At 43.7% G+C, this 27,917-nt stretch overlaps 1 protein-coding gene across 3 annotated transcripts in view; it reads right to left on the reverse strand.

Moving 5' to 3' along the window:
- Window positions 1-212: 212 nt before the first annotated feature.
- TTC7A (tetratricopeptide repeat domain 7A) overlaps window positions 213-27,917 on the reverse strand; it is a 167,028-nt gene continuing 139,323 nt past the window's right edge. For all 3 annotated transcript variants that reach the window (XM_053937117.1, XM_053937116.1, XM_053937118.1), the window contains one exon: window positions 213-851. In XM_053937117.1, coding sequence (XP_053793092.1) covers window positions 630-851 — 222 coding nt within the window. In that variant the 3' untranslated portion in view covers window positions 213-629. The remainder of the gene's footprint in view (window positions 852-27,917) is intronic.

The raw sequence follows: 27,917 nt of genomic DNA on the forward strand, positions 1-27,917 counted from the left end.
AAACAAAAAATTAATTTTAAATTGGTCTAGGCAAGTGCTACACTAAATATAGTGAGCATATACAGTATATAAAAGCAAGGCAGGAAAAAGGATTATCAAAATAGATGAAATAATTTTGTAAACAGCATATATTGCATGTCTATTTGGTGCAACTGTCATTCTTGTCCTGTCAGATCTGTGGGGAGACAGCCACATACTTAAACACAACTTGGTCATTTTAGTTGGTGAATTTATTCCTATTTAGAGCAGGTCTGGGCTTTAATTCAGGGCTTGGGGGTTTTATTTTTAATGAACACTGAAAGGTGCAAGTGCTTTGAACAGCTGTACCCTAGCACAATCTTTCTACAGTCACCTTGAACCAGCACTTTGAAATAAGCCTTGCTATTAACTTGAACAGGAGGTTAGCCAGGCACCTGTGAAGAAAAAGGCATTCTCTGTTTCTGCCTGTTGCAAATTCTTCTACAGTTTGGCTTGTCTAAACTAAGCCTGTAGACCTGAGCCCCGTCCTGGAATTACTTAGCCCAGTTCCAGGTTACAATGGCACTTTTCTGTTGGGCTTCTTCTTTGTTTATCTGCTTGGTTTTGGTGTCTGTCCACGCAATGAAAGTGCTTAGCTGCAGGGAGAAGCTTCAGAGCTCCCTGGGTATGACGGTGAATGGAATGACAGGACTGCTGGATTCAAGGTCCAGGGCAGTAAGGAAACATTCGATGGCTGCTTCGTTCTTCCCCTGAGCTTGCAAGACCTCTCCAAGGCTGTTCCAGGCAATGTGACTGGTGGTCTGGATCCGGATGGCATCTCTGAGGACTTTCTGGGCCAGTTCCCTCCGCCCAAGTCTGCTCAGCACCAGGCCCTGTCAACAAACAAGTGACGAGCGGTTAACAACAGCGCAGAAGAGAGGAAGAAATGGAGTGCTCCAAGCTCCCACCAAGCTGTCCTATGAGTGCAGGCACAGGAGTCCTATGGAGGGGGCATCTCCACCTATTTCTGAAGAATAAAAGTGATCAGTTGTTAAGTTCTGTGGTTTCTGATAGTGATGCACACTTTAAAAAGTAATTGTGAAAATAATTTTTTTAAAGCAGATTCAGCTTCAGCTCTGCAAGTGCTCCTGCTGTGTGTTACTTGGGAGAGTGTTCACTGGTGCTATACAGAAGAAAGGTTACAGACCCTTTAAGCATCCCTCTCTCCTTGCCCAGAAAATATACATAGGTTTGACTACCAGCCAGCATCTGAATTCATTCCTGCACATCTGCAACACCCAGTTGAGGCTAAGATAAAGTCTCTCATCTCCTACATCCTGACCACACTGAGATCTTTCTTCTCAACTAAAAGGGGGCAGAGGGATGTGGTCTCCTTCCAGCCTTCTATGGGCAGGCTGTATGGAACAGCATGGGATGTAACAGCTCTGTCCTCCTGCACTTCAATGTAGATCCTAAAGCAGAGTGGGGGAGGAGAAGGATGGAGGAACCTTGTTTAAAAAGCTGTCCTTAGGGTAAGAAAAGACACAAGTGGGTGTAACCATCTGGAAGGAACGGGAGGGGGAGGATGAAAGAAGTGTTAGGAAGAACATGTTTTCCTATAGGGCTCTCATGGATGTGTCTGAACCCACAAAGCACCTAATGAGCCAGGCTCCCTGTTAATTACACAGTAGTCAACCACGCTGAGCCCAGATGGTCACATGGGCTTTGCAGGCCACAACGTATCCGTGGCATTTCTCTGCTTCCTCCTGAAGGTGCACACAACCAGGATGAACCTTCCACCAGTTTCATCCAGGTGTGGCCTCTGGAAGAAGCAGCCAGTGCTGCCATGTCACCTGCCAAGCTGTGCATGGCCTCTGCCCACATTCACCCATGGAAATGCTGGCAAGTGAGATGACTGCCTGACTTCATGCTTTTCCTGGGACAACGCAGTAGGTGGATGCATATATATAAGGAAAAGCATTACCTTAATTTTTAATCTAAATGCCTTTAGTGCATATGAAAAGATGTAAGAAACCTGAAATCTCTCACAATTTACCCAAGTAAATTTCTGATGAAAGAATGGTGATGCTTTCAGAAACAGTGAAGATTTTTCCTCTGGTTTGTTTTGTTTGCTTTTACAAAAGTACCATTAAACACAGGGTGCATGAGCATCCTTAAGGCCAGTGATAGTACTAATACCTACAGAAACACATTAATTTGCCGGAGAGAAAAATTAAGAAACAGCCATTTAATCAAATATTGGTGGTGCTGTGAAAAACTTCACTGCCTCCTTCTTGCCCATAACCTTGACCTGAATAATCAACTCAGTATCAAATCCGATCATTTAGAGATGCAGTGGGGGTGTTTTTTCTTTAGGTTCCTCTCTGTGTAGGAAAATGACAAGGCAACAGGGTCTTACAATCCCCTTGAGAGCAGACATAGGTGGCACAGAGGTTCCCCGGTGGGAGAGGCTGGTTCCCCTGGAGGTAGCTGCCTGGAGATGACTGCAGGCACGTAATGGCAGACTGGAAGGAATTTGTGCAATTATAATTTGAGTCACCCGCTTGACAGGGATAATGAGGCATAGAAAGGGCAAGTAGTGTGGCCACAGCAAATCTGCTGCTGAGCCAAGAATAGGCAGGAGCTATCTTAGCTCAATTTTGTACTCGACCACAAACCCACTCTTCCTAAAATCTCTTCCTGTTGTGCTGATCGAGCAGAGCCGATTGTGCTCTCTGGTGGCAGGGGAGCCAGCGCTGTCCTCACCCTGACACTAAGCAGCATCGAGCCTCTCAGTGCTCTCAGAGGGCTGCTGGCCCTGGAGGCACAGGGGCCAGCGAGCCCGTGCAGCTGCTGCCTGTCATCCCTCTCCAACGAGGAGGGGAATTCCCTGCCTGGCTGACATCTCGCGCCTCTCAACAATGCTGCAGTGAAATCCACCTCATCGTAAACTGCTCGTGCAGCACAGCTCCCTTGCATGCCCCAGCATCCTTGCTGGTCAAGAACCACAGCCTGGTGTGGCTTCCCTGCCGTGGCTTCCCAGTGTTTGCTGTGCCTGTGCTGGAGGCCCAGGAGGAGCACCACGTTCTGCATACGCTGCTGCTGTGCCCACCGGGGGCGGATGCCCACCAGGAAGCGCAGCTCACGTGAAAATTTCCTCTTTGGTATTTGGTGCTTTCAAGCTTGCCAGTTTGGCTGAGAAAACATCTGTGAACCCTCAGAGAGAGCTATTCCAGGCTCCCCAAAGCCAGGGGAAGGCCTCCTGTTGATGCTACAATATACTGCACAAGTGAAAAACTGCTATATTTTTGGAGGAAACATTTGCTAAAGCAGTTTGAGATTTTCACCTCCTCCTTGCTCACATGCACAGCTGTTGGTGCCAAATGCTGCCCAGGTCTGTGGCCCTTCCCAGGCATGCCACCATCCTGCTTCCCTCTTCTGATGAGGAACGGGCCCATCCCCTCTTCCTGCACGCACGCCTTGACTTCCACGCAGTGTGGGCACATGACACTGGGCTCCAGGCCTCAGCCCAAGTGAAGGTTGGGGTTTGGCCAACACAGGTCTGCCAACACTCCCCAGCCCCAGCACAGACCTAGTCCTTTGCCCAGAGTGAGCTGTGACAGATGGTGTCAGCCTTTTAGCAAGGCTTAACTGAAGCGGCACAAATATGCTGCTGATGTTTAAAGGACAGGTTGAACATCATTAATTCTGTGTGCAGGAGAGTTTCTGGTTTTGCATTTCCTCTCTCCCCTCCTCCCCACACCGCTCCTTGCAAACCACAAGCATTTTCAGAGCTGGAGGCTGAACAAACCTCAAGCCTCAGGAAGACGCTGAGCACTGAGCACTTGAGTTTTTGTTTCTCTGAGGTATTTGCACTTGAGAGCTTCTCCTTGCTACTGAATTTCTCATTTCCCCATGGAGTCTGGCTTGCTATAAACAATGCCTGCATGTTGTTGCTATGTAGGTCCAGCTGGAATCTGCCTACAGTGCAAAAGAAAAAAAAATTATATCTAAATTCAGAAAGCCACCCACTGACAGGCAATTTGCATTTTTATCTGGAAGACTTTTTTTAAAAAAGATTTTTCTAATGAAAGTTCAGCTCCTGAGTTTCTATGGAAACTCATCTGCTTGGTGTGCATGCATAATTTCATAAAGTTAGGTCTCAGGAAGAGGAGCAATTAGTATAAATACAAGCAGGAATGTGATTAAAGGGTTTCATCCTCTTATTCCTGAAGATGGAGGGTGGGACTGGGTTTTGTTGTCTTTCCTCAGTTTCTATTTGTTTTTTTGCCAAAACAATGCAGAAACTGGTGTACAAGGTAGCCTGACTCCTCTGCCACCTCCTGGCTAGCACTGGCACTTCTGGTTTTGCCCAGTGATTTTCCTCCCAAAGATGACAAGTACCTCTAAGTACGGCCCTCTCTGTCAGTGGCGCTGGTACTGAGTCAGACTCTAAGGAGCAATGAGGACAGGCTTATTTTTAAAACTCAAGCATATTATAAATAGTAAAAAAAATCCCAAACCAACTCAAAAGGTGAGTGGGAATCATTTTTCCTTCAAACTCTTGTGGGCAGCCCAGCCCCTTGTCAGCCACACACAGGCATTTCATGTCCTGCTTGCACCAACACAGCTGCACAGTGCTGGGGTGTAAATTCACTCACTCACTCACTCACTCACTCACTCACTCGAGAAGGTCTGAGGGTGACCTCCCCAAATGAATTTGATTTCTTCTTAAGGTCTGAAGATGTACCTTGGCTCTTGTAAACAGAGGCAGAGTGGTGAGGGCAGAGCTCAAGCCAGACTGTAAATGACAGCGCTGAGAGCTCTGGCAGAAGCTCAGCTGAGGTGAAGGGCTCGGCACAGCGAGACCAGGACAGTCTAGCAGGGTACGAAGGCTGAGAGGGGACAGCGAATCTGGTCTGCTGATTTAGTGTGCCTTATGCTGACAGCTGGACTCCTAAATTGATGGTTTTTAATTTCAGGGAACAGAGGGTGCCTATGGGAAGCTTTTTCAAAAGCATTTTTGACCTTGTCTGCATGCAAAACAAACTAAACCTAAACCACTTCTATGGTGACACTGGACTGGACTCCCTTGCCTTCAGTGATGTGATACTTAGTAATTGATACTTGCGTGAGGCTATTTTTGTTTTAGAATAGGAGAGCCATATTTCAATTTAAGTTAGATGAGAAAAAAAAGTGACTTATTTTCAATTTTCACTAATAAAGAAAGTGAACATAAACCACTCTTGAAGTCCCACTTTTAGAAGGTCATGAAATTTCTACCTGCGCCTTTATTTCCTTAGAGTCTGACAAAACCTCTTCAAATGTTAGCTCATAAAATTCCCAGAAAATAGTGCAGGAAAGACATTATGGAAGACTACAAAATAAGCCTCATGTACAAGCTAGAGTTTATTTTTAGTAATGAAAATCAAAACTTCCTTTGCAAATGTTTAGTTCAAACACCTGATGAGCTGCAGGGAGTTGTCTCCTTCCAAATAGGTGGCACAGATTAGCTCATTCTTTCCTTTGAGGCTTGTATTGGAAAGACATGTCCAGAAAAACATTTAATTTTATTCCTGGAAGGTTGCTTTTTGTTGTATTTGCAAGGTCATCTCATTTTTGGAGAATTTGTATAGGTGGACTAGACTCTATCCTTTACAAATGGATTTTAATAATCACATGAAATGCAAATTCTCACTGTCTTTGCATAAGACTCTAATTCCAAAGTGAGGTTGTCTTTTATGCTTGTCTCTATTTAGCAGAGCATTTCTGCCTATTATTGTCTGAATACCCCCAAAAAGTTTCCAGAATTAATCAGACTTTGCTGCTGGGCTTCCTTAAGTGCATTATTTAATTAATTTCAAGGTAAATGCAGTATCCTTACTGTTTACTCCAAACTGTAATGTGGACATGTCACTTGTGGTTAGTAGGAGGGTAATCAGCAGCTGGCAAAAGCAGGGCATGCTGCAGAAAAGTGATTGTTCAGAAGTGTGCTTATTCAGCAGAACCCTACAAAAAGCCTTTCAAGATGCATTTGGCATTTGGTGATAACAGTCTCATGTAACAGAAAAATCCGCACTGCTACAGGGCAACACATGCTTCTGTAATTATTTAGCAATCAGAGTAAGCTGTAAGCAAAATCTGTTGCATTAACCATGAAATATCAGTGTCCTTTTAGAAAATGGTGAAGATTAACCCTGGAATTCCTAGGTCTCCTAGAATAAAGACAGACATATAAGTAGCCAATTGCCCTGTGATTCTTTCCCCCTATATTCACGACCTTTACATCTCTGAAGAGATAGGATTTTTTTTAGCTGTGAGCAATGAAGTGAGTTTTTGTTGCACTGTCACTTAGTCACTCAGTGCTTAGCAGCGTGGGGGTACCTTATCACCCATTTTGCTGATTCAGTCCAGGTTATGGTGAACCTGAGCTATACATTTGAGCTTTGCTTACTGAAAAGACACTAGGAGTACAGGGAGCAATCAGAGTCCTCTCACTGAACTGAGTTAGAGACCACATCTTAATTTGTTGCCCTAACAAAGAATGACTGGGATTCATTTCTGGGAGAAAGCTTGTCTTTCAGTGTTTCTGCTGCCTCCTTTGTTGAGAGCAGCTTTTCCTCCTCTTCCTTCCCCCCCACCATCTCCTCTGCCCAAGCTGCTGCATCCCCTGTCAGTCAGTGACGCTGAAGTGCTGCATTTGATAAAGCAGAGGAGGGGAAGGAGAAGGGAGGAGAGGGAAGGCAGGCAGGGCCACTGCAAACACAGAATGTGGAAAGGAGAAACTAAGGAACAGCACTGGTGTGGGGGAACTGGCAAGCACTGGGAAAAGCAAAAAACCTGAGATTGCATCATGATTTGTAGCACTTGTACACTGCCTGTGGGTTTTAACTCAGTAGGCTCAGCCTGGAGACTTCAGCTCCAGCACTGCAGGCACCAAAAGGCAGCCTAGCTTTTGCTGTTGAAACTTCACTGCAGCCTCTTTGTGTGCTACAGAGGAGTGTGAGGGAAAGGAAGAAATGAGACTGCAAGGAGGTATCAGGAGAGATGACTAAAGCCCACCAGAGACCTGGGCACATGGATATGCTTTACCAATCACAGTGAGCTTGCAGGGAGAGAAGAAAAAGCAGAATAAAGAAAAGACCAAAAGTGGTGAAGTCCTGAAGAGAGGGACACTCCCTCCCTTAGCTTGCCAACGTGTTTTCCAAGGCAGTGAGTAATTGCAAAGGCAGCATCTTGCCCAGGCCCCCTGTGAGGCCAGGGCACCCCCTGCCCTGCAGAAGGGAAGCATTGTGCCATGCTGCACACTGCCCTCTGCCCAGGCTTGCTGTCTCTATTGACTTCATCAAATGTTAGCAGGGATGTTTCTACCGTGTTTGAAGCTTAAATGTGATAAAACATTTATTGACATAAAAAGCAAACCCTAAGGCAGCATTTCAAACCAGGAGGCTCTGATCTCTTCACAGGGAGGCTCATACAAGCCTAGGGAGAATGAAGAGTTTTTCTGCCTTGTTGGATTGTCGTCACTTAAGCTTCACACACAGCAGAATCATCTGCTGCATGCTGAATATTCTCTTGACAGTTCTTCCTTTGCTGAGACCTACATGGAGATTAAGCAGGAAGCAAGGAAACCTAACAGGATGCCTCAACCACATATCTGAGAGTAACTAAATCCAGCATTTGTTTCATAGTCTCTTTTTCTAGGGAAGGAAAGATTTCTCCAGCCCTGATTTTAGCAGTTGTCACAGTAATGTTGCAATAGAGAACACAGGAGATTCAACTACGACTCAGGTTCATGGTGTCTGTAAAAATATGCAACAAAAGCAGTTCCCAAATAATCATAAATAACAATTTAGAACATGTAATTTATAACATAGGGTCCCAATTCTGCACTGTACCAGCTTCCCTGGCAGAAAGCCGTGTTGAAATTAGTGAGACTCAGCCAAATATATCCAAGTATTTCAAAACCTGTGCAGAACTGAAACTGATAACCATCAGCAAAGAGAGAAAAGGCACGTAACACACATGCAGGATGTTGAAGAGTGGCAGGTAACCTGCTGGCTAAAGCACTCAACTAGAAAGCAGTAGCTGTGCTCCACTGGCTGCTAATATATTTCACATTGAATAATTTGTCATTACTCAGGAACAATTCCGACAGCAGGGACAGAGTCAAGGGACAAGCTTTGGGAAGTAGAAGTCCTGGGTTTAAGTGTCCTCAGGCTAAAGAGGCTTGAGAACTTGCTTCTCTTGTGCACGGGGAGTACATGCTAACTCCTAGCAAATGTTTTTAAGAGGGTAGGGCAGCTGTTAAGCACCCCCATTGCCCCAGGGGGGTAAAACCGCTGCCTTTATTTTGATAGTAAGCATGTGCCTGTGTTTTGTTGTACTTAACAAGATGTTGCTGCAGATAGATGGGGAATGTCTAGGCTTAAGAACTGGACACTCAATTAATCTGAGTGTCCACAGTGTGCTGTGGCTGAGGAATAGGGAACTTCTGCTTTCTTAGGTATCCCTCCAGTGCCAGTGCTGGATCTTTCCCCAGTTTTTAATGCACTGCTTTGCAACAAAGGAGGGCCTGATGCACACATTTCCAATGCATGTTATCTTCCCCTCTGCATACAGAGTACATCTTGTCTGAATGTATGAGTCATGAACAGGTTCTCACAGGCAACAGCTTCAGCTCTGTGGAGGGTCTCGGAGCCTCAGTCCCACAGAACTTATGGCCAGAGCAAGTGTTGCATCTGCTATGGCACTGAGGAGGGGCACCGTGCAGCAAAGACATGCTTACAGAAGCACACAGCATGCCGATGTAGATTACAGCAGATGTCTCCTGAAAGGAGAGCCGAGGTATTTAAAATATCTTAATTTGCTTAGTTTTCCACTACTGGCAGTCTCTGGGAAAGCATGTGATTAATGATATCCTGCACACAACTACAGCCGGAGCCTCCGTGTGCAGTACCGCAGCTGAGTGCTAAGCTTAGCTGAGCTGCTGGGAAACACAGCGAGCTGGGCAGGAACACACTGCTGTGGTCCAGCCAGTGCCTCCAGATTCTGCTCCAGTGCCTCTGATCCCGCAAGGAGTATGTTTCCTTATCATCTCTCAACACAGAATCTCTCTTAAATCATAACCCTCCATGTACAAAGAGATTTTGCTGAATTACAGTTTGCATTTTCTATTACATGCTCAAAAGAGAATGAATGAAGAAACTCCTTGAGAAGGTAAAGACTTGATAAACACTGCACATAGCATTAGTGTAAATGGAAGCTCCAGCAACACCGGAGAGCTGTGATGTTTTCATGTTTCCCATTTGTTTGGCAAAAAGGGATTTCTGCTTCCTTCTCTTGACTGTGGCCAGCTTGGTGTGTATCAGGACAGCTTGCTGAAAACCTGGAAGTCTTGCTAATTCCCACGCCCCTGTTTGTGCAGCTGTTTCTTATGTACCAGGAGGCAGCACACTCTGCTATTGTGCTGCACACGATTTTATTTACTGTATTGCTACAGTCTATGACTCGGTCCTGTCCTGCGATAACAAGCAGCCCAAATAGCACGGAATTTAAACTAATTATAACTGGTTTCCTTGTTTATGAAAAATAGCTTTTGAAGGTTCAAGTATAAAGGGGATAGTCATTCCACCCCTTCTCCCTTCTGATAGTTCCCTGAGCACTCTGCAGCTGCAGACCAACCTGACTGCTACAATTTCTAGGCTTTCCTTAGATCTTGGAGCAGATCACAACAGGAGGACAATACTGCTTACTGAAACTGCAGTGGTATCTTGAGACCTGTGTACAGGAAACCATAACTAAAGGTAGTAATTACCTGGAAGATCAGGTTGGAGCTCAGTTGAGAAGCATCTGCTGCAGGTTTAGATCAGGCCAAGGATAATGTCTTTAGACCTGCATGCAAGTTTTATTCTCCAGAGATGACTGAACCACCCCAGAATCTCAATGGGATTAAGAAATGCATTGGGTTCTTCTCTCACAAGGCGTTACATACACTTTGGAGAAGAGATCAGAGAAGAGCTGGGGAGTTCTGTCCTGCAGGATTTAACTGTGGTTTCTAAAGTTATATAAACTGAGCCTGAATAATGTGATAATGAACACCTCAGGGACATGGAGAATAACTTACCATAACAGAGAAAAGCAAGTGATTGGCACAGATAAACAGGAGCTACAGATTCCCTGGAAACGGGGATAATCCACCTCTGAGAAGCAGAGCAGCAGCCCTCCCGCTAATGGACTGAAATCTCTGCGCTCTGCACTGGATCAGATTTGCTCCTTCCAGCGACCCCAAACGCCCCAGCAGGCCCTGCCTTTCGCTGGTGCGGGAACTGCCCAGGAGAGGAAATGGCCACTCAGAGTGTCTAAGTGATGGCTTCGGTGTCAGGGAATCACTTATCACCTCGTTTGTGATGGCTTCACTGTCTCCTCTGGATGGAGGAAAGAAGCCTGGTAACTGCAGAGGAAGAGAACGGGCAACAAACCAGCAAAACAACTCTGTCAGCTCCTAAGTGGAGCTCGGGAGCTCTGATCCTGCTGCAGTGCCAGGGATTTGCTCCGATGCCTGGGCTACAGAAGCTGCCAGCTAACTAATGGATTTGCTGGGAGGATGGAAGTGGGGGAGGGCGGTTTCTGCAGCAAACAGAAACGAAGAGAACAAAGTGTTTGCAATTCCTTGGACAGTGAGTGAGCTGACACACAAACTTATTAACATGAACATGCAAAATGCTCATTTCTCCTCTGGGAGCCAGTGACTAGAGGCAAAGCCAAGTTCTCTCCCTCAAGCTCAGCTGCTTCAACACAAAAATTTGAGTTAATAGGCTGCTCTAAGGATTGCTTTTCCCCAAGGAGAGCTCAGAGCAGTTATTTTGGGATATCTGAAGCACAGGAACATTCCTGGGATTCTGCAATAAGCTTCAGAGTTGGGAAAACAGAATTTGCTAACCAGCCATGGTTTGGAAGGAGACTACCAATCATCTCCAAAAGCCAAATGTTGCTCTACTGTTGTCCCTCTTGGTGGAGATGCAAAAGGTACATGCTGGACAGGCATCATATCCATCAGGTGAGCTTCTCTTTGGGTCAAATTAGAATTAGTTTTGGTGGCTCTCTCCAGCCCAGCCCATGACCCGCCTGTGTGATTTTGCAGGGTACTGCTGTTGCACTGACAGGCAGAAGGCAGCTGTCTTGATTTCCCTCTGCATGACTGGGGATGCTTCCTGCCACCACAGCCTTACACACAACGAGCTGCAATAACCTGCTGGGGAATTCCAGTGGAGAGCACCATCCCAGAGGAGACTGTGCTGATGGTCCACCAGCAAGTGCTGCGCTGCTGATGTGCCATTTTTGGAAGGAGGTGTAACTAGCTATGTCACCCTGCAGAGCAGGCTGAAAATAGGATTGCACTCACTGTGCCATGTGGCTCAGTGGTATGTCAGGACATATATTTTTAGGAAATTCCTCCTTTGGGCAGAAAGGGTGAAGAGCTTGGCCTGGTTTGCAGGCTGCTGGCTTTGCCCAGATCTTTCATTCTAGAGTGTGGGAGCCTGTCACTCACCAGTCAGTCTGTGGAGGCTCCTAGAGCCTGGATACAGTGCAACAGGTTAGCTCCTGATCAGGGTGGCTGTGAAAGGGTAAAAGATGACTGGTCTGGGGCTGTGCTTTTCTTTGTTTCAATGCATGCATGCTTGCTGTGTCTTTGCTGGTGCTTTCAGAGAGGGAACTGACCTCCAACAGAGCAGGGACAAAGAAAAAAGTAAGGAAGATCAATGTCTTGGGAAGACTATGGTCCCTGAGGAGGAACAATAAAAATGTACCTTTCAGAATGAATGTGTGAGGGGAATAAGGAGCTCAGAGAAGATATCTCATGCAGAGAAGAAACAGAGAGAGAGAGAGAGAGAAGCAGATAGTAAGTAGGGAATTTGCCTCTGGTGAAGTACTTTCTGGGTGCAGCATAACGAAAAAATACAGTACACCTCCAGGCCAGCCAGTTACTGATGTACAGAAAAGGACAAGGCAAGGCAGGGCTGAACTCAGAATCAGTGTCTGACAGACACTTGCTGGCTTCCTCTTTTACCCAGAACTATCAGGCAGCATGTGTTCAGCTCCAGCATCTGGGTTGTGATTTTTTGGCAGCTGCATAAAATCTCTGCTATTAAATCCCACCTGCCAGTCTCATGTCTGCTCCCAGAGACCTCTGCCTGTTAGCAAATGTTTCGAAATCACACTGCCAGGCACAGCACATCATTCTACAATCACACCTCAGGCAAAAATCCTCATGCAAGGTCTCCTTTTAACTTCAGTGGGCTGCAGAAGGGAAAGGCTAGAGGACAGGCCTCTAGATAACAGGCAGAAATATTCATTTAAGTCATGGCTTGCACTGAATTCCTTTCAGCGCTGATGTGAAACAGCTATTTTCCCCCTGAATTTTCTGAATAATACTATTTTGTCTGTGACATTCTAAGAAGTTTTCTTTTGAGACATGTTCCATGCTACAGCTGCGCAGAGAGAATTTGTGAACTTTGTTCACTGGAATCTGTTCATGTGAAGTTGTTCTTCCCCTCTTTAAAATTCTTCCCTTTCCTTCTCTTACTTCTTAGTCCCAGATGAGCAATACTACCAGTATGAATTGTGCATACTCTATGTCACTCCACTGTTCAAACAGTTCCTTAGTAAACAAAATGCAGAAATACAGCTTGCTTATCTATCTTGGGTAAGAGATCTACCCACAGATATAACTGCAATTTTTAATTCTGCACAGGGAGAAAGGGCCTAAACTTCCACATAAATCTGCTGCTGTTATATTTCACAATCTGATTTTCCCTGGCATAAGCCTAGGCAATGAGGCAGTGCTTCTGGTGCAAAGGACAACATCTCCTGGAGATGAAATAAGCTACTTGATTATGGTATCTCTAAAATTGCAAACAAAAGAGACAATCAGTGCTTTTTGATGTGGACATCTGTCAGCAGAGAAACAACTGCTAATTGTCATGTAATAAGCACACCAGACACTTCCATAGCAGTCATCTTTTTGGAAGTCAAGCATGAAAAAAATGTTACTCATCCAAGCACCAAGCATATTTTGTCTGAATCTGGCTGCATTTCTACAACTGTTTAAAACTCCAAAGTGATACAATGCTTTTTTATAGACAGATACTTGAGACCAAAATACTTAGCCAAAATATAGCAATCAGCAATGGTTTTTGTTGGCATGTGGTTAAGTTATCTAGCTTTATATTTTAATATTTGCATTTTAGTTTTAGAAGCAATGTAGGTGTAGTGAGAAGAGGTGCTGGTATCTCACATAAATACAAGCACGTGGGATTTGTAGAGAATTGGTTCAGCAGCAGAACTATGCAGTTGCACTTCATTCAGAGGAGTCCTTGCTCCCACAGAAGCACTGTAGGAGCTGTCAGTTTGGCAGCTACATGGCTCTACATGAGCTCTGAGCAACGTTAAAGCAGTACAATGCTGTCTCAAAGCCATGTGCAGGGAGGAATAGCTAATTCTCTTTGTATGAAAGGATTGACTCTAGACAGCCTGCCAACTATAGAATCCATACACGTCATTTCCTAAAGCATCTGCACGCCTCCCTTGCAGGCATGGGCTCACCAGCCCACCACTTAATTGAAGAGAATGGAAAAAATAGTTGAAACCTTTCCAAGAACAACAGGTAAGGGGATGCCTTCTAATTACTGAACCAGGTTTGAACCTACCAAGAACTTCTTTGGAGTACTTTAGATGGCACCTAAGCTGTCTGCACTACAGACCAGCTATTTTGGTGGTTACACAGTTTGGCAGTAGTGTAATGATGGATACTCTATTTGGAACAAATTTTCTTGAGAGCTGCCAGAGAACTGCTTCATCATCAGTTAAGTGGGTAATACCAATCTCTCCTGATTTTCAGTAAACCAGTAAAAAAACTCAACTGCCTAAACATAAGCCCGTTAACTGCTGCAATCACACAGAACCATACACATAAGATACATTTTAGCACTACCCAGAGTCTTAAGCAAGAAAAAAAAAGAAAACAAACACCATGAAATCTTTTTTACCAGTACAGAGTGAACAGAATGGTTACAGAGCAATAAAACCTCTAGCACAGTATCCATTCTCTAGTCTAGCAAAGCCGTTTCATTTTAATGAGCGTGGTTTGCCTTTGTCCCAGGAGGAATGGCCATGGGTATATTAAATGAACCAGCCTGCATCTTTGAGGTACCCAGGGAGGCAGAAACGTGGAAAAGACCCGTGGTGTCTGGGGAGCATGGGAGACAGAAAATGAGGAAAGGGGCATCTTCAGTTGCTGTTGTGTCAAAGGCTCAACAAAACACAGACTCCAGCAGCAGCAGCCCCTGATGGGGATGATGCACTTGTAAAACATTTACATTTTCAGCAGGATGTTTCTAATTAAATTCAATTGGTTTGCACACCTGCTGGGAGTGACTGCTCTGCACCTCATCTCCTGCTTCTACTTGAGCACAGAGGATGCAACTGGCAAGGCTACCACACACCACCGTGTTCCTTTTGTGCAGACAGTAATTGAGAAAATGGATGGCAACAGCCTGTTTTGTGTTTGCTACCCTTCTAGGAAGTGATTTCTTTTTTATTTTTTCTTTTTCCTTCCAGAGCATCAGAGATTTTATAGCCCTTTTGCAAGAGTGGGTGACTGACAGGGCTTTGTGTAGTCTCCTGACTGTAGGATATGAGGATTGATGCTGGTATTAAACCCCTCAGGTCCAAGGGGACCGTACAGATCCTGACTACAATAAGATTGCAAGGCAAAGGATGGTATTGAAGCATACCATGATCAGTAGTACAAGACAGAACAGCCAGCTGTCACTAAACTCTTCTTAATCTGTTTTATGGGCACAGCCTGACTCAAACATTTTAAGAAAGGGTTTTATTGATACTGTGTTATATTGTCTGAAGCATTTATGGTTTTGCACAGAAACGTCTGAGACAACCAAACCTTCAGAGAAAGCTGTTAAAACCGTGTGGACAGTCAGCAGGACTTCTGGCTTATCACTGCTGTCCTAGGCTCCCTTTCTGCATGTTTAGGGAGACAGCAGTTGCCAGTGAGATGTAAGTCATACCTCAAAAGAATACTTGAATGTAATGGCCTTGTTGCATTGCAGCATTGCCCTGCTGTGAAATGAGAAAAATGCATTTACTGTGCTGAGGCAGCAGGTCAGCATCCCAAATGTTCTCCCCTCCAACAAGCTCACTGGGTCAGAATAATTCTGTTTTGGATTGTACAGGACGGTCTCCTGGGTAACACGCTTCACAGAAATGCTTGGGGGGAACACGCCCTTGAATGCAAGGCAGTCAATGAGATTTATAATTACTGTGTTTTATAACCTCATTCATTCAGGCAGGGAAGGATACTGCTAAAGTGAGCTCAAACAAGAGAAATCATCAATCTGCAGCTACGTAAACAACCATTGTTAATGTGATTTGAATCCCAGATGGCAGAATGCACTCTTTTGTCCAATGTGCTGTCCAGAGTCACACAAAAAATGAAAAAAGTTAGTCTTGAACTCAGTGGCTGTAGGATGTGGAACTCTGACTTCAGCTACCCTCTCCCAGAGAAGGGGGATGTAAAATCCAGTCTGTATCACTGAAATCTTCTGACTGCATTAAGCAAGGTCTTGGCTCAAGGCCAGGTCCCAGCTGTCCCTGCAGTGATAATGACCACTCTCCCCCTGGGTGCTGGGCACAGGCAGAATCCAGCTGCATTTTCACACATGCACATATGTAAATTGTCTGAACATGGTGGTGTTAATGCTTGGGATGCAGACTGAACCTATAGATGTCTCATCATCAGCGAGCCCCATGCAGAATGCATTTTATTTTTGGAAAAGCCTGGAGGTAAAAAACCATAAAATCTCCTGGTACAGTTTATCTGATTCTTTGTTTTTGAGTGTCCTTGATGCATAACAGCATGCTATCATCTCTAAAGATTAAAAACAATCTCTTCTTATTGCTCTGCTGGGCATTTTCAAAGAAATTCATGCACAGATGAAAACAAATAAAAACAATACCCAGTGGCTCTGAAGAGATCCTGGGCCATCAGTTTCTAGTAGTCTGGAGACAATTTTAAACATACACAGACCTACTAAATCCTTAACTATAGCTCCAGTGAGGACATGCAGGCAAAACTTCAGTAGCTTTAACAGGGTGAGGCTGGTTGAAGATTTTTGACATCATCTCCATTTTGTCATTTTTAGGGTACAGCTTAACATGCAACACTGGATTTTCATTATTTCTTAAACCGGATCTTCAAGTTAAATAACACCACCTTTGTTCAGACTTGGTTTAAACAAAAATTCAGAGTAACCAGGTTGGTTTTCATGATGTTAAAGTCTGGGGTTTTTGATGGACTATGGCAAGGGTGGATAAAGTCTTCCTCTTGACATCAGTGCAGGACTGGGGCCCAAAATGACTGCATTAAATGCAGTGTAAACTGAGAGGCCCTCAGGCACCGATGAAGGAACAGTTCAGCTCGCTTCAGTTAACATGTCTTTTGCTTGAACCCACTTGGCTTCATTGTTCTGAGGATCTGGCCCAGTACAAGACCGAAATCCCACCCCCAGCCCCTGTTCTGCTTCCAGCTTTTGCTGCAGGCTATCTCTGATGGACAGTTGCAGCAATTTCTTAAGGAGAAATCTATGTGACACTGCTGCACTTAGGAAAGTCTAAAAACAGGCTTTTTTCTTTAGTCCTGCTTCTGCACTGGCCTTGCTCAGAGTGGAAAGCACTTTGCCAAAGTATACTTGAGGGTTTGGGTTTTAATGGGTGGGCAAAATAATTCACAAGATCACCTGTGAAGCAAAATAACTCCAGATGGAACTAGCATAAGATGCTTGGGCCAAACAGACGAAGTTGAGTACGTGAATATTGATTTAGGGGTGTTTGTGGTATGGAGGATAACAGAGATAATGTTGAACATAAAACCATGCTCTCTTGACGATAAGCAGCCCCACAATGCAGTGTATCACAATACACAAAAAGGAGGACGCAGCAGGTCATGTTCAGATTATACCTACTGCAGAATTTCATTGCATTTTTAGAAAATCTCTTATTTATTTCTAAATTAGCCTTATACCTGCTAGGCACTGCCTACCTTCTTTACCGCAGTTGAAATTCCTTTGCTTTTAAGTCTGTATGCTAACTGGATGCTGAAACCCCCCTCATGTTTTTGGACAGTAATATAAAAAAATCCCTCCATGGCCCTCCCTCACCCTCTTTAAGGCATTAGGCTGATTGCTTAGCTGTATTTGTTAACCTTGGCCATCCCCTATGCTTTGCTGTGAGGCCAGTGCTGCTGACCACACTGCTATTAGTTGGTAAAAGCAATACCAACAGCATTTAAGATGCATAGCACTGCAGAGAGGCAGGTACTTTCAAGGTTTCTTTACCTCTTCTACTTTGCATGGGGATTACTGGAAGCACAGTGGCTTTGGTTTGGGAGAGTTAGTTTTATCTTGTCCCTGGTTTACCTCTTGAAGTATACTGGGGAAGCATACTGGAGGAGTTGTGGAAGCATCAGATTATTGTGTTGCACACAGTGAGAGACAGCAATGTTCAAGCAAGGTTATTTAGGCTTGTCAAAGCTCCATGCAGCAGTCCTAGTCACCTGGGGAAGAGGGTGGCATGCATACCCACAGCTGTTTCTCTAACTCCTGTCCTTGAGAAAAACATCTCAAGCCCAGGTAAGTGTTAAAGGCACGCTATAGACTTTTATTCCTTGGCTCTAGCACTGGGATATTCTGCCACAGGTATCAAAAAGCCATCATAATTCCTTTTAATTTGAAAGGTTTCACCTTTCACCATCTATGGTATCTGAGCAAAGGAAGTCTCTCTTAAAGGGAGCTCTCTTCTAGCAGGAGATGGGGAGAAGCAGTCCTGGCTCTTCTCAAACTGTGACAGGCTCTATGACCACTGAGATGGAAAAAGTTTGCGAATCGTCTAGTTCAAAGTATGCAAAAATAGCAAGGCTGCAATTCCAACAAGGCTGCTCTTCTGTCCCTGTTTGATGACAGCTTGTGAGAATGAAAATGAGTAGTGCAAGACTATCAAGACTTAATAGATTCAGAATTTTAGTTGTATGAATTTGATTTGAAAGGATTTGTGCTACATGTATATATCATGACTAGTCATTGCTGCCTGCACTGACACTACATTATGTGAGCATTCTTATTCCAGAGACTAGCTGCATTGATAAAATCACTTAGTACAGCTGACCAAGCTAAAAATAAATATATAAAAAATAGGCTGTCTTTTGGCTCAAGGGTCTCACATATACACCATTTTTACTCTGTGATGCTGCTATTTTCGATGCTTCTATTTTATATTTTCTGGCTTGGGAAAACTAATTTCAAACAATGGGTTAGTTACAAACCACTTCCTTTGATTGTTTTTCCTTCCCTATTCAAAGTAAGAGATAAGTTAAAATGATATATGCTTCAAGTTAGTCTGATTTGCTGTGTCAGCCAGCAAATAATATATAAGATAGAAATTCTCAGAGAACACAAAACCTATGAGCTAAGAAAGTTTTCTAATCACTGGTGACTATGGTGAGGTTAAAAAAATAATTTTAAGTTGAAAAAAAGTGAAATTAACACCTATCTCAAATAGTTCACAATCATTTATCATAAGTGGAAAGCAGTCCTGAGCTTTCAAGGTTGCTTGGTAAACATATTTCTTGTATTGCAGGAAGAGTAAGGAATGCTGAGGTGACAGTTTCTGCTCCTGAAGCCCAGAATTCTCCAGGGCTTGTGCATTTTACTGGTCTCTCTCTATGTTTATTTACTTTTCTTGCTCTCAAGGCAAGACAGTTTTCAGGCAAACAAGATACCAAATGGTGCATGAACCTAGTGCCGACAATACTGCAGGCAATTCTGCTCTTAATGTGCATGAAATATGTGTGGTATCTCTTACTCTCACTGAAGTCACAAGGAGAACTGGTATCTCCTTGTACTGCAGAAGCCTGTCCTGAACTATCCTCACATAAATAATCTCAGTTCAGAAAAGATTTAAATGCTGTGGGGTCTGGTTGTGTGTTAGCAAATCTATAAGCTCTCCTACAACATCAAGCTTTGAGCCTCACAATGCAGTAAGGGATCATACAGGACTTTAGAAATGCTTTACTGTGGCATTTGTTTAATGCGACCTAGCTTCAGTTGTCTGTATTAGTCACTCCTGAGCTCTGCTGAGCTGCAAGTGACAGCCTCAAAGACAAAATACTTCTGCTGGCCAATCTGCCACAAAAATTACTATAAAAAGTAATTATATGAAGTACAGTGACATCTTCAGAAGCTTTATATATTTTGCTAGATGCAAGGGAATAATACTGCTCTCAATCCCATTAGAAGTGCCAAACCTGCTCACCATTAGCTGCTTTGGAAAACACTGGCCAGGGGAGTATTTACATAAGGATGAAGCTAATCTTTCTCTAGGTTTAAAAAAAATTGCCACAATCTTAGAGGAGCTTGAGAATTTATTTTCGATGCAATTCATAGTTTGTCCTTCACTACCAATTTGGTTTAGCCAGGTTGGTATGTTATGCCAAATGTGCTGAACAAGTGCTGTATTTCACTTTGCAAGTCAAGAGAGGCAGTGGGGGGGTTTTACTGCCAAGACTTGAATGATGGTGATGACAGGGTTGAGTCTTTAGGTGAGAGTCAGGAGGAAGGCCAGCAAGGCAGATATCCTGGTGGGAGTCTGTTACAGACCACCCAATCAGGACAAAGAGGCAGACAGAATATTCTATAAGCAACTGGAAGTCTTACAATCACTAACCGCTGTTCTTGTGGGGGACTGCAACTTACTAGATGTCCACTGGAAATACAACACAGCAGACAAGAAGCAGTCTAGGAGTTCCTGCAGTAAGATTCCTCGGGTTATTCAGGCTGGAGAAATGGAGGTTCAGATAAGACCTTATCACTCTCATCAACTACCTGAAAGAAGGATGCAGCCAGGTGTCTCTTCTCCTGAGAAACAAGCAATAGGACAAGAGAGGTTGCATCAAGTTGTGCCAGGGCAGGTTTGGGTCAGATATTAGGAATAAATTCTTCAATGAAAGGGTTGCCAAGCATTGGAAGAAGCTGCCCAGAGAAGCAGCGGAGTCACCATCCCTGGATATATTTAGAAGACATGTGAATGTAGCACTCAGGGATAGGGATTAGTGGTGGACTTGGCAGTGCTGGGGTAACAGTTGGACACAGGGATATCAGAGGTCTTTTCCAACCTAAACGATTCCATGGTTCAGCTGTATTCTGCCTCTTTAGTGCTGGTTCATGTCATGTTCAATGCAGGTGTTAAGTTTGCAAGACACACACTGACTTGACATGTTGTGGAGAAGGAAAGGGACCTGTTGCTTGTAACACAAAGACAGAGACCACAAGAATAAATTTACCACTGAACGGCAACAGCACATGCTGTGCTAAGATATGGAACAGCAGCTTCTCCTCAAGCTCAGGGTTAACAGGACCAGACACATGAGGGCCAAAGCGAGGATGGCAGTATCCCAGTCTCCCGCAGCATTCGGGTTACATGGTGAGGATTTGGTAGTGTGGGGCTAAAGGGGTGGCTATGATCAACTCACCACACTCCTTGTCAGGTACCCAGCATTGCCCTCACTCAGCGTCCCACTCCACTCACTTCAAGATCACTAACTGCTTACAAATAAAACTTCACTCTTTCAACAAATGAGACTCATCCCTCCTGCCCTCAACTGGCTGGTTCTGCAAGGAAAGTCTTTGGAATCTGGCTCATACTTTCTTACTTTGCACTATTCGGGGGCACAGCCCACTTCCCAAACAGCTTTGGGGTCGGCCCTGTCCCCTTTTCAAAGCACCAGACCCCAGCCACTCAAGTATTCTCAGGCGATGCAGGAGATGCTCCTTCCATTTAGGGTTTCATAACCAAATCTGAGCCTGCTAAAACCAGCTGATATTATGCTCCATGTAGCTGTGATGTACACAAATACATCTGTGTACACAGAGACACACACAATGACACCACATAAGTTATGGCCCTGCTGTCGGCCACAGAGGATGACAGAACCATTCTAACAGCTCACCTGTTTATGAAGAAACAACAAAAGCACAAAATCACAGCAGGGAGCCTCCTACCAAAGGTATCTTTCTCCAACAGCTTTACAATAGCTGGTGAATTCCCAAAAGGCCTAACTTGTAAAAAAACCCCAAACCTAAGCACTGTGTGGTTTCCAGTAGGAAGGGCACTGTGAGGTACTGAGAAATTCAGTCATGATACCACAATCTCAGCATAACTCAGAGATGGCAGCTATATATCTTATTTAAGCATTGAACAAACTTAATTTTCTACTTATTCTGAATGTAAAGGTTTTACTTGCAGTAAGTGGTCATTATGTGTGATTTGCCTCTGACCCTTAACAACACAGGTCTTGCTTGTCATTTCTGCGCTCCAGTCTGCCTGCAGCTTTAGGAGGAACTGCATTTGCTGTCCAATAGTGACGTTTTGCACATGGGATGTAATAACCTCATGCAATTGTACAGGCTGGACACCAACTGGGGAGACGTAGCTCTGCAAAAAAGGACTTGGGGATACTGGCAGACAAGTGAGCATGAGCCAGCACGGCACCCATGCAGTGCCCAAGGCTAATGGCTTACTGTTGCTGAATTAGGTAATGCACCACAGCAGACTGAAATTAAGCATTTCTTTCTATTTGGTTCACATCTGGAGTGCTCTCACCAGTTTTGGGTTTCTCAGTGATGAAAAGATGATGACAAACTGGAGAAGGATGGGTGAAGTGCAACTGAAATGTCTGGGAAGTCATGATATTATGAAGAATTTGAGAGAGAAACATTTATTCAGCCTTTCCCTCTCCAGGCTAAGGAGAGATTCAAATGCCACCTTCAGCTATCTAATGGGTGACTGAAAGAAAGATGGGACCAAACTTTTCTAAGAGTTGCTCAGTTGCAACAGATTAAGGTTATGGCAAGGAAAATTCTGGTTGAGCAGCCATTAAGAAAAAATTATTTTCAGGGAGTATGCAGCACCAGAACTTCTGCCCAGCCAGGTGGTGGAACAGCCATCCTTGAAAATACTCAAGGCTCAGCTTGACACAGCCCTGAGCTACCTATATCAAATACAGATATTTGAAGCTGACCCCACTGTGAGCAGGAGGTGGGACCAGATGACCTCCAGAGCAAAGGTCCTTTCTCACCTGAATTCTTCTGTGATTCTAACGTGTCTTGTGACATGTATGCTAAGATATTAAGAGCACTTAATATATCATCACTGGTGTCCAGTATCAGCAACACTTTCATCAGCTGGAACACTGCCGAGCTGACTCAAATACTGTACATCTTGTCTAAATGCAATTAAGAAAGGCACATGGCAGTTTCTGTGTATCTCAATTAGCCTTGTACCATGCACACTGACATTCGAAATCAGCTGAGTTGAGGGTCTGTTCCCCACTCAGTTCAGAGTTTATGTGGAGCTCGCCTGGTTCATTGTAAATCTTATTAAGGCTCACAAAATAAGGCTTTCCTTCAGAGTCATATTAACCACAGTTCAGATTTTGAAGGATCAGAGCAAAGCTCACACAGTGCAAACCTAATGAATCAAACCCTAAAAGATTAATGTTCCTGCATAAAGCAGCAAACCTCACACAGAGCTCCACAGACCTGACTCTTTTATTGCTCTGCTCTTAGGATGAAAGAGGAGCAACAGGGCAGTAACGTCTCTCCACACTGGTATCTATTAATGTAACACTAAGTGCTAGCTCCTATCACCCCTGGAATCTTGTCTGGGGTGTTCTCCTATGGCATTTACATTCTTATCTTTGTTTAGTCAACGCTGGCAAATAAAAGCATAAACAAATAATCTCCACTGTACAGCTTGGCAGTACTGAGATGCTGCCATTTGTGTTCCAGTTGATTTTTATTTGCAGTCTCTTATGCTGGTGACAATCTTGGAAAGCAGGTACAGCCTGCTGGTAAGCAAAGCAACTGAAAACTGATGTTTTTATGAGTCTGCCCTTTTTACTCAATGCTGAACAGGTGAACACAAGCAAAGGGAGAACTGGGCTAATTATGAAAACATCAAAGCAGTAATTTCTCTGAAACAAGTCAATGTATTTTACCTCATTTCCTGCCCTAGGCCATGCACTAAGAGTTACTCGACTGCCTCATGTGATACAATTTAAAGAAGTATGTGATCTACACATAGACACGCTCTTTAATTGCAGTCTTTCTGTACCTTCAGGGGAAGAACAGAGGGTGATTTCCACAAGGCAATGTAGAACAGTAGCCTAACAAAAGGGGTTCTGCTCCGATGGTGGAGAATCCCTCCCTCCGGACAACAGGTAGAAAGAGTGACCAACTAACTCATCTATCTGAGCCAAAGGCTGAGAACTAGACAATATGAATTTTCCCTACAGATCAAAATTAGCACTTCAGACTCTCAGAAGCAAAGAGGAAGCATAAAAGTCTACAGTTCAGTTTATTCCTTACACAGCTGCATTACCCATCTGACTTCCAAAAATACTAGCAATGAGGACTGACTTAGGCAAATGTTGTATTTGGCAATGCCAGCCAACTGCAAGACCCCAGAGAGTAACCACAAGGCAGAGATGCTCCAGCCTGCTTCTGATTAAGAAGCTCCCAGTTGGTATGCTGTGCCCAATGACTGTCTCCAGTCCATGCCCTTCCAGATGGAAGAAAGGATCGGCTAACTGGTCATAAATCTCCCCACTGAAAGGTGATTAGCTTGAAAATCACCTGTTGTTCTGTCAGGAAGCCATAGAAGAGAGGTGCAAATCCATCAAATTACATCTGGCAGACACACATCTAAGAATACAAGGCATTTGGTGATACATGGAAACTACCTTGTTATACCTTCAGACAGCTCATATGAGTATCTCTTTCCAAATTACCATTCTTGCCATCTAATTCTCATTAGACTCACTCAACTGTTCCATTAATGTTGTATTTTTCCTCCCAAGGGATTAACATTGATTTTTTTTTTGTCTTGAGCACACACAGCAAGGTCATACTGTTTCCTACAGGGTGGATTCATTCAATAATCTACTACACTATTAAACCCAACTTGATGTTATTGTCAATAGAGCTTAGCTGCCACAATGCTATTTAAGAGAATTTCCATGCAACTCTCCTGAGCCCAGCTACATCCATCATTCCACTTCACAACACACTAGACACTTGACAACTCATTAAAAATATATATAAAAAATGAAAGTCAGGTCTGCATCCCAGGGAAGCCCTACTAACATTCAAACTCCACCTCTAATTTAAAAAATAATAAACAGCAAAATAATTCAAAATGCTTCTGGGAATAGAAGTGCTTCAGCAGAAAATGAAAATAGGAAGGCAGGACAGCAGTTAGGCCTGCAAAATACTTTCAGCTGGGTATTGTGCATTTCAGGTCACACCTAAGTACATTATTAATTCAGTCACTGGTGGTCTGGTCTGGGCAGCCCAAATAGTCAACCACTAATTTGGGTTTGGTAAAACCCAACTCTGGGGATGATCCAGTCTCTCCTTCATAACTTGATCAAGCTCCAGTATCAGAGGGATAAGATTGTTCTCCCCACATCATGACCTAGAAGGCTGCTTCAGAACCTCTCTGCACTGGTGGCTGGGAACCCTCTTCAATCTGCTGCAGCAACTTAGAGTAGACAAAGCTGCCTCCTCTGATGCAGCTTGCCTCTCTCTACAGCATTCCCTCTTTGTTCCCACATGGATCTGCAGAGAGCAGATGCATCCCTTCCCAGCCTTTGTTTTACTATCTTGACAATTCAAGCTCTCTCTTGCCCATCCCTAATCATCACAGGCCTTTCATTTCCCTGTGGCTTCCCCCCTGCACTCCATCTTTTTCCAGCCAGGGATTCTCTTGACTACTTTGGCAAAAACATAGGCAAAAGTCACATTAGCAATATGAAACAGCAGTTCATTGATAGACTAGAGCTTTATAGAAGCATGAGGAAGGACAAGAGGAAGGGAGCAAGAGGACAAAATGTAAAAAAAAAAAAACTTTACAAATGCACAAATTTAGATGTTGTGAAGAGCAAACAGGAAATGTATAGTAAGTTCCTGAGTCAGGAGTTGAGTTTTACAAAGGGCTGAGGACTTCCTCCCAGTTTCTTGGTCCTGGATTGTCTGTTCTGTTGCTTTCAGATACTCCCTCAACTCCATTGGAACAAGCTTCTGACCTAAGTTCACTTAAGATTCTTAGTGAATTTTACCTTTCTTTGATAAAATAGCAAATGAATAGCATTGAAAAAAGCCATCTGGGGCAAATCAAGGTTGGGTTCATCTCCTGCAGAGATCTACAAGGTGGAGAGAGATGAAAAAGGAAGAAACATCCTTTGGAACAGCTAATGGAAGAAGAAAAAAAATGATTTTAACTGTCTCTGAATGATCAGTGCTTTATCTTGGTATTTTTAAAGTAAGCAGTAGTCTATGCTTTTTTTTCTGTCTGTTCTGTTCCTTCCAATTCTTTCCCCTCCCCTTCTCTCTTATGCACCTATATATCACCATCTGCCTGTTCTCCAAATGTACTGGAGAAATGCAGTGCACTGAACAGAAAAAAAAAAGTAGTGAGAAAAATTGTTCACAGCATATAGGGACTTACCCACACAGAGGGAAAACTTATGGGGTGGGCTGAAATGTTTAAATGTTTTATACTATCAGAGCAGTCCAAAAATATCCTGCTGGATATTAGGACTTAGCAAATTCACCCTTGCAGTGTTTTCTCGTGCACTCCATATTAGGTAGACCTAAGAGACTCACAGTGTCTGTAGCTCTCAGAGCTCCAGGGCAGAAGACGTCATTGGTCTTCCTTTGGGTGGCTCAAATCTCCTGTTGACTGTCACTATTACTTACTTAAGGAAGGAAAAGAAAAAAAAAGGCACTTCATTCAAGGTTGCTCCATTTTTGGAATTGATTGTAATGACTATTATTCTAATGCTGCTTCTACCTTTAGGTCTGTCATTTCTCCCTTAAAAAATCCAAACCTTTTCTCACCAGGGAAAAACTGCAGACATGTACCGTTACAAGGATGGTTTACTTGTACTGAATTTGCAGAGCAGGAGGATACATTCACTGCCAGAGAAAGGAAGCGACCTCCCTCCCCTTGCAAAGAGCTATTTTTTGCAGGCGTTGTCATATCTTATCCCCAGGAAGAGGAGAGGGCCGTGCTAGAAAGTCCTCAGAGTCACATTTGCTTCTCTTTTACTCTGTCCTTCACAGCACCACTGTAACAATGTATCCATACAATTGAGGGCAAGGCACAACACACAGGCACAGCAGATTCCTCTAATGAAAACAAATCCTTGCTAGAGGAAGAGTTTGCACATCTGCCTCCTAAATCCCACTCCCACCACGATGATGTTTTCACCACTACTTTAGAGTTAGGGACATAAGGGTACTCAAAGCTGTAAAGCACATAATTTATGCTGAACAGTCGCAGTACTTTGTCTAAAATAATTTGTGGTCCAAAATCCCACATGAATAAAGGCATCTAGACATATAATTAGAATAAATAAGATTTTGCGCTTACAGTGTGTCTGTCATCTGAAAGTATGTGCTTTTATTAATTAAGCTCCACAAACCCCAGATGAAGTAGATTAGTAGCTTCATCCCTGTTTTACAGAGGTTTAGAGTAAAGTGTGACACATAATCAGAGCTGAAAGTGCAGCAGGGCTGGCCGTGCCAGCGATGGTGAGAGCCAGGGCTCCACCTCCTCTCCAGCCTCTCCACTGAATTGCCTTCAATGGAAAATGACGGAGTTGCAGCTCTTTGCTCTCTGGAAGAGAAAGGCACACCCTGTTGCACAACAGTAGCAAAGCCTCAGCCTGAAGTGCTTTGATAAATACCAGGAAACGGTGCTTAGCTTGGGAAGAGAAACCTGGAGCTTGCTTGCTCTCATACGTTTGCTTCGGGTGCTCCGTGTCTCTCTCTCTGAGACACCAAGAACCCCTCCCCTGTGCAGCAGCACAGCCCCAACAGCACAGCTCGTGGCTCCTCAGCCTGGGAGGATATGCTATAGGGAGTATCTGAAGTACTTTAACATGCAGTATCGCTTGGTATGTTTCTGTCTCTGTGCATTTTTACTATACCTCATAAGCCTCACCAACCTAGGATCACACAGACAGAATGTAATAAAAAACTGTAGTCAATACATACCTTCAAACTTTAAAATAACCATCTCTTGAAGCAGGTTTTACATTCTGTTTTACGTTTTACATCTGATACCATACAAAAATATTCAAAGTAATGAATGTAAAAGTGTATGTGTATTAAGGAAAAAAAAACCCAGACCCTTAGAAAGTATTATGAGTAAATCTTCAGTGGTTTTGCATGCTAAAGAATAGTTAAAAATTTATTTTGCAGGCATTACCTACTGCAATTCAAGTTCTTATGACAGCAGTTTCTCAAAGATTCCTCTTAAGTAGTAGATGTGATAATGAAAACTACTTTGCAGTATCACAAAAGTAGTACAGCTGTCCAATTCCTCAAAATTGCCCAGTCCTTAACTCTGCTTACTACCTTTACCTAAGCAGGAGCAAGGGGAGCAGCAGGAAGAAGTCTCTCCAGAACAGACAAAAACAGGTCATTCGCTGTGTCTCTCCAGATACAATTATCCACCTAATTACACTTAGGACAAATGCACAGTTGTCCTAGCGACTGGGGGTTGCATTTTAATTGTCACATTCAATTCTCTGTACACAAATATAAAAAACTGAGCAAGAAATGTCACTAGAAAATGGAAACGGACCACAGCATACCTATCTACAAAACAGGCAACAAACTGGGTAAACTACAGACACAAAGCAGCTCCTTAGAAGATAAATAACTCCATTAATGTGAAAACTAAGCTCTTTTGTTCTCACATTTAAGGACAGAAAGCATTCTAATTTTACTTTTCAAGGTAAAAATGGTTTTAATTAGCATCCT

The sequence above is a fragment of the Vidua chalybeata genome, chromosome 3 (genome assembly GCF_026979565.1).
Source record: "Vidua chalybeata isolate OUT-0048 chromosome 3, bVidCha1 merged haplotype, whole genome shotgun sequence".
In the NCBI taxonomy this organism is placed as follows: Eukaryota; Metazoa; Chordata; class Aves; order Passeriformes; family Viduidae; genus Vidua; species Vidua chalybeata.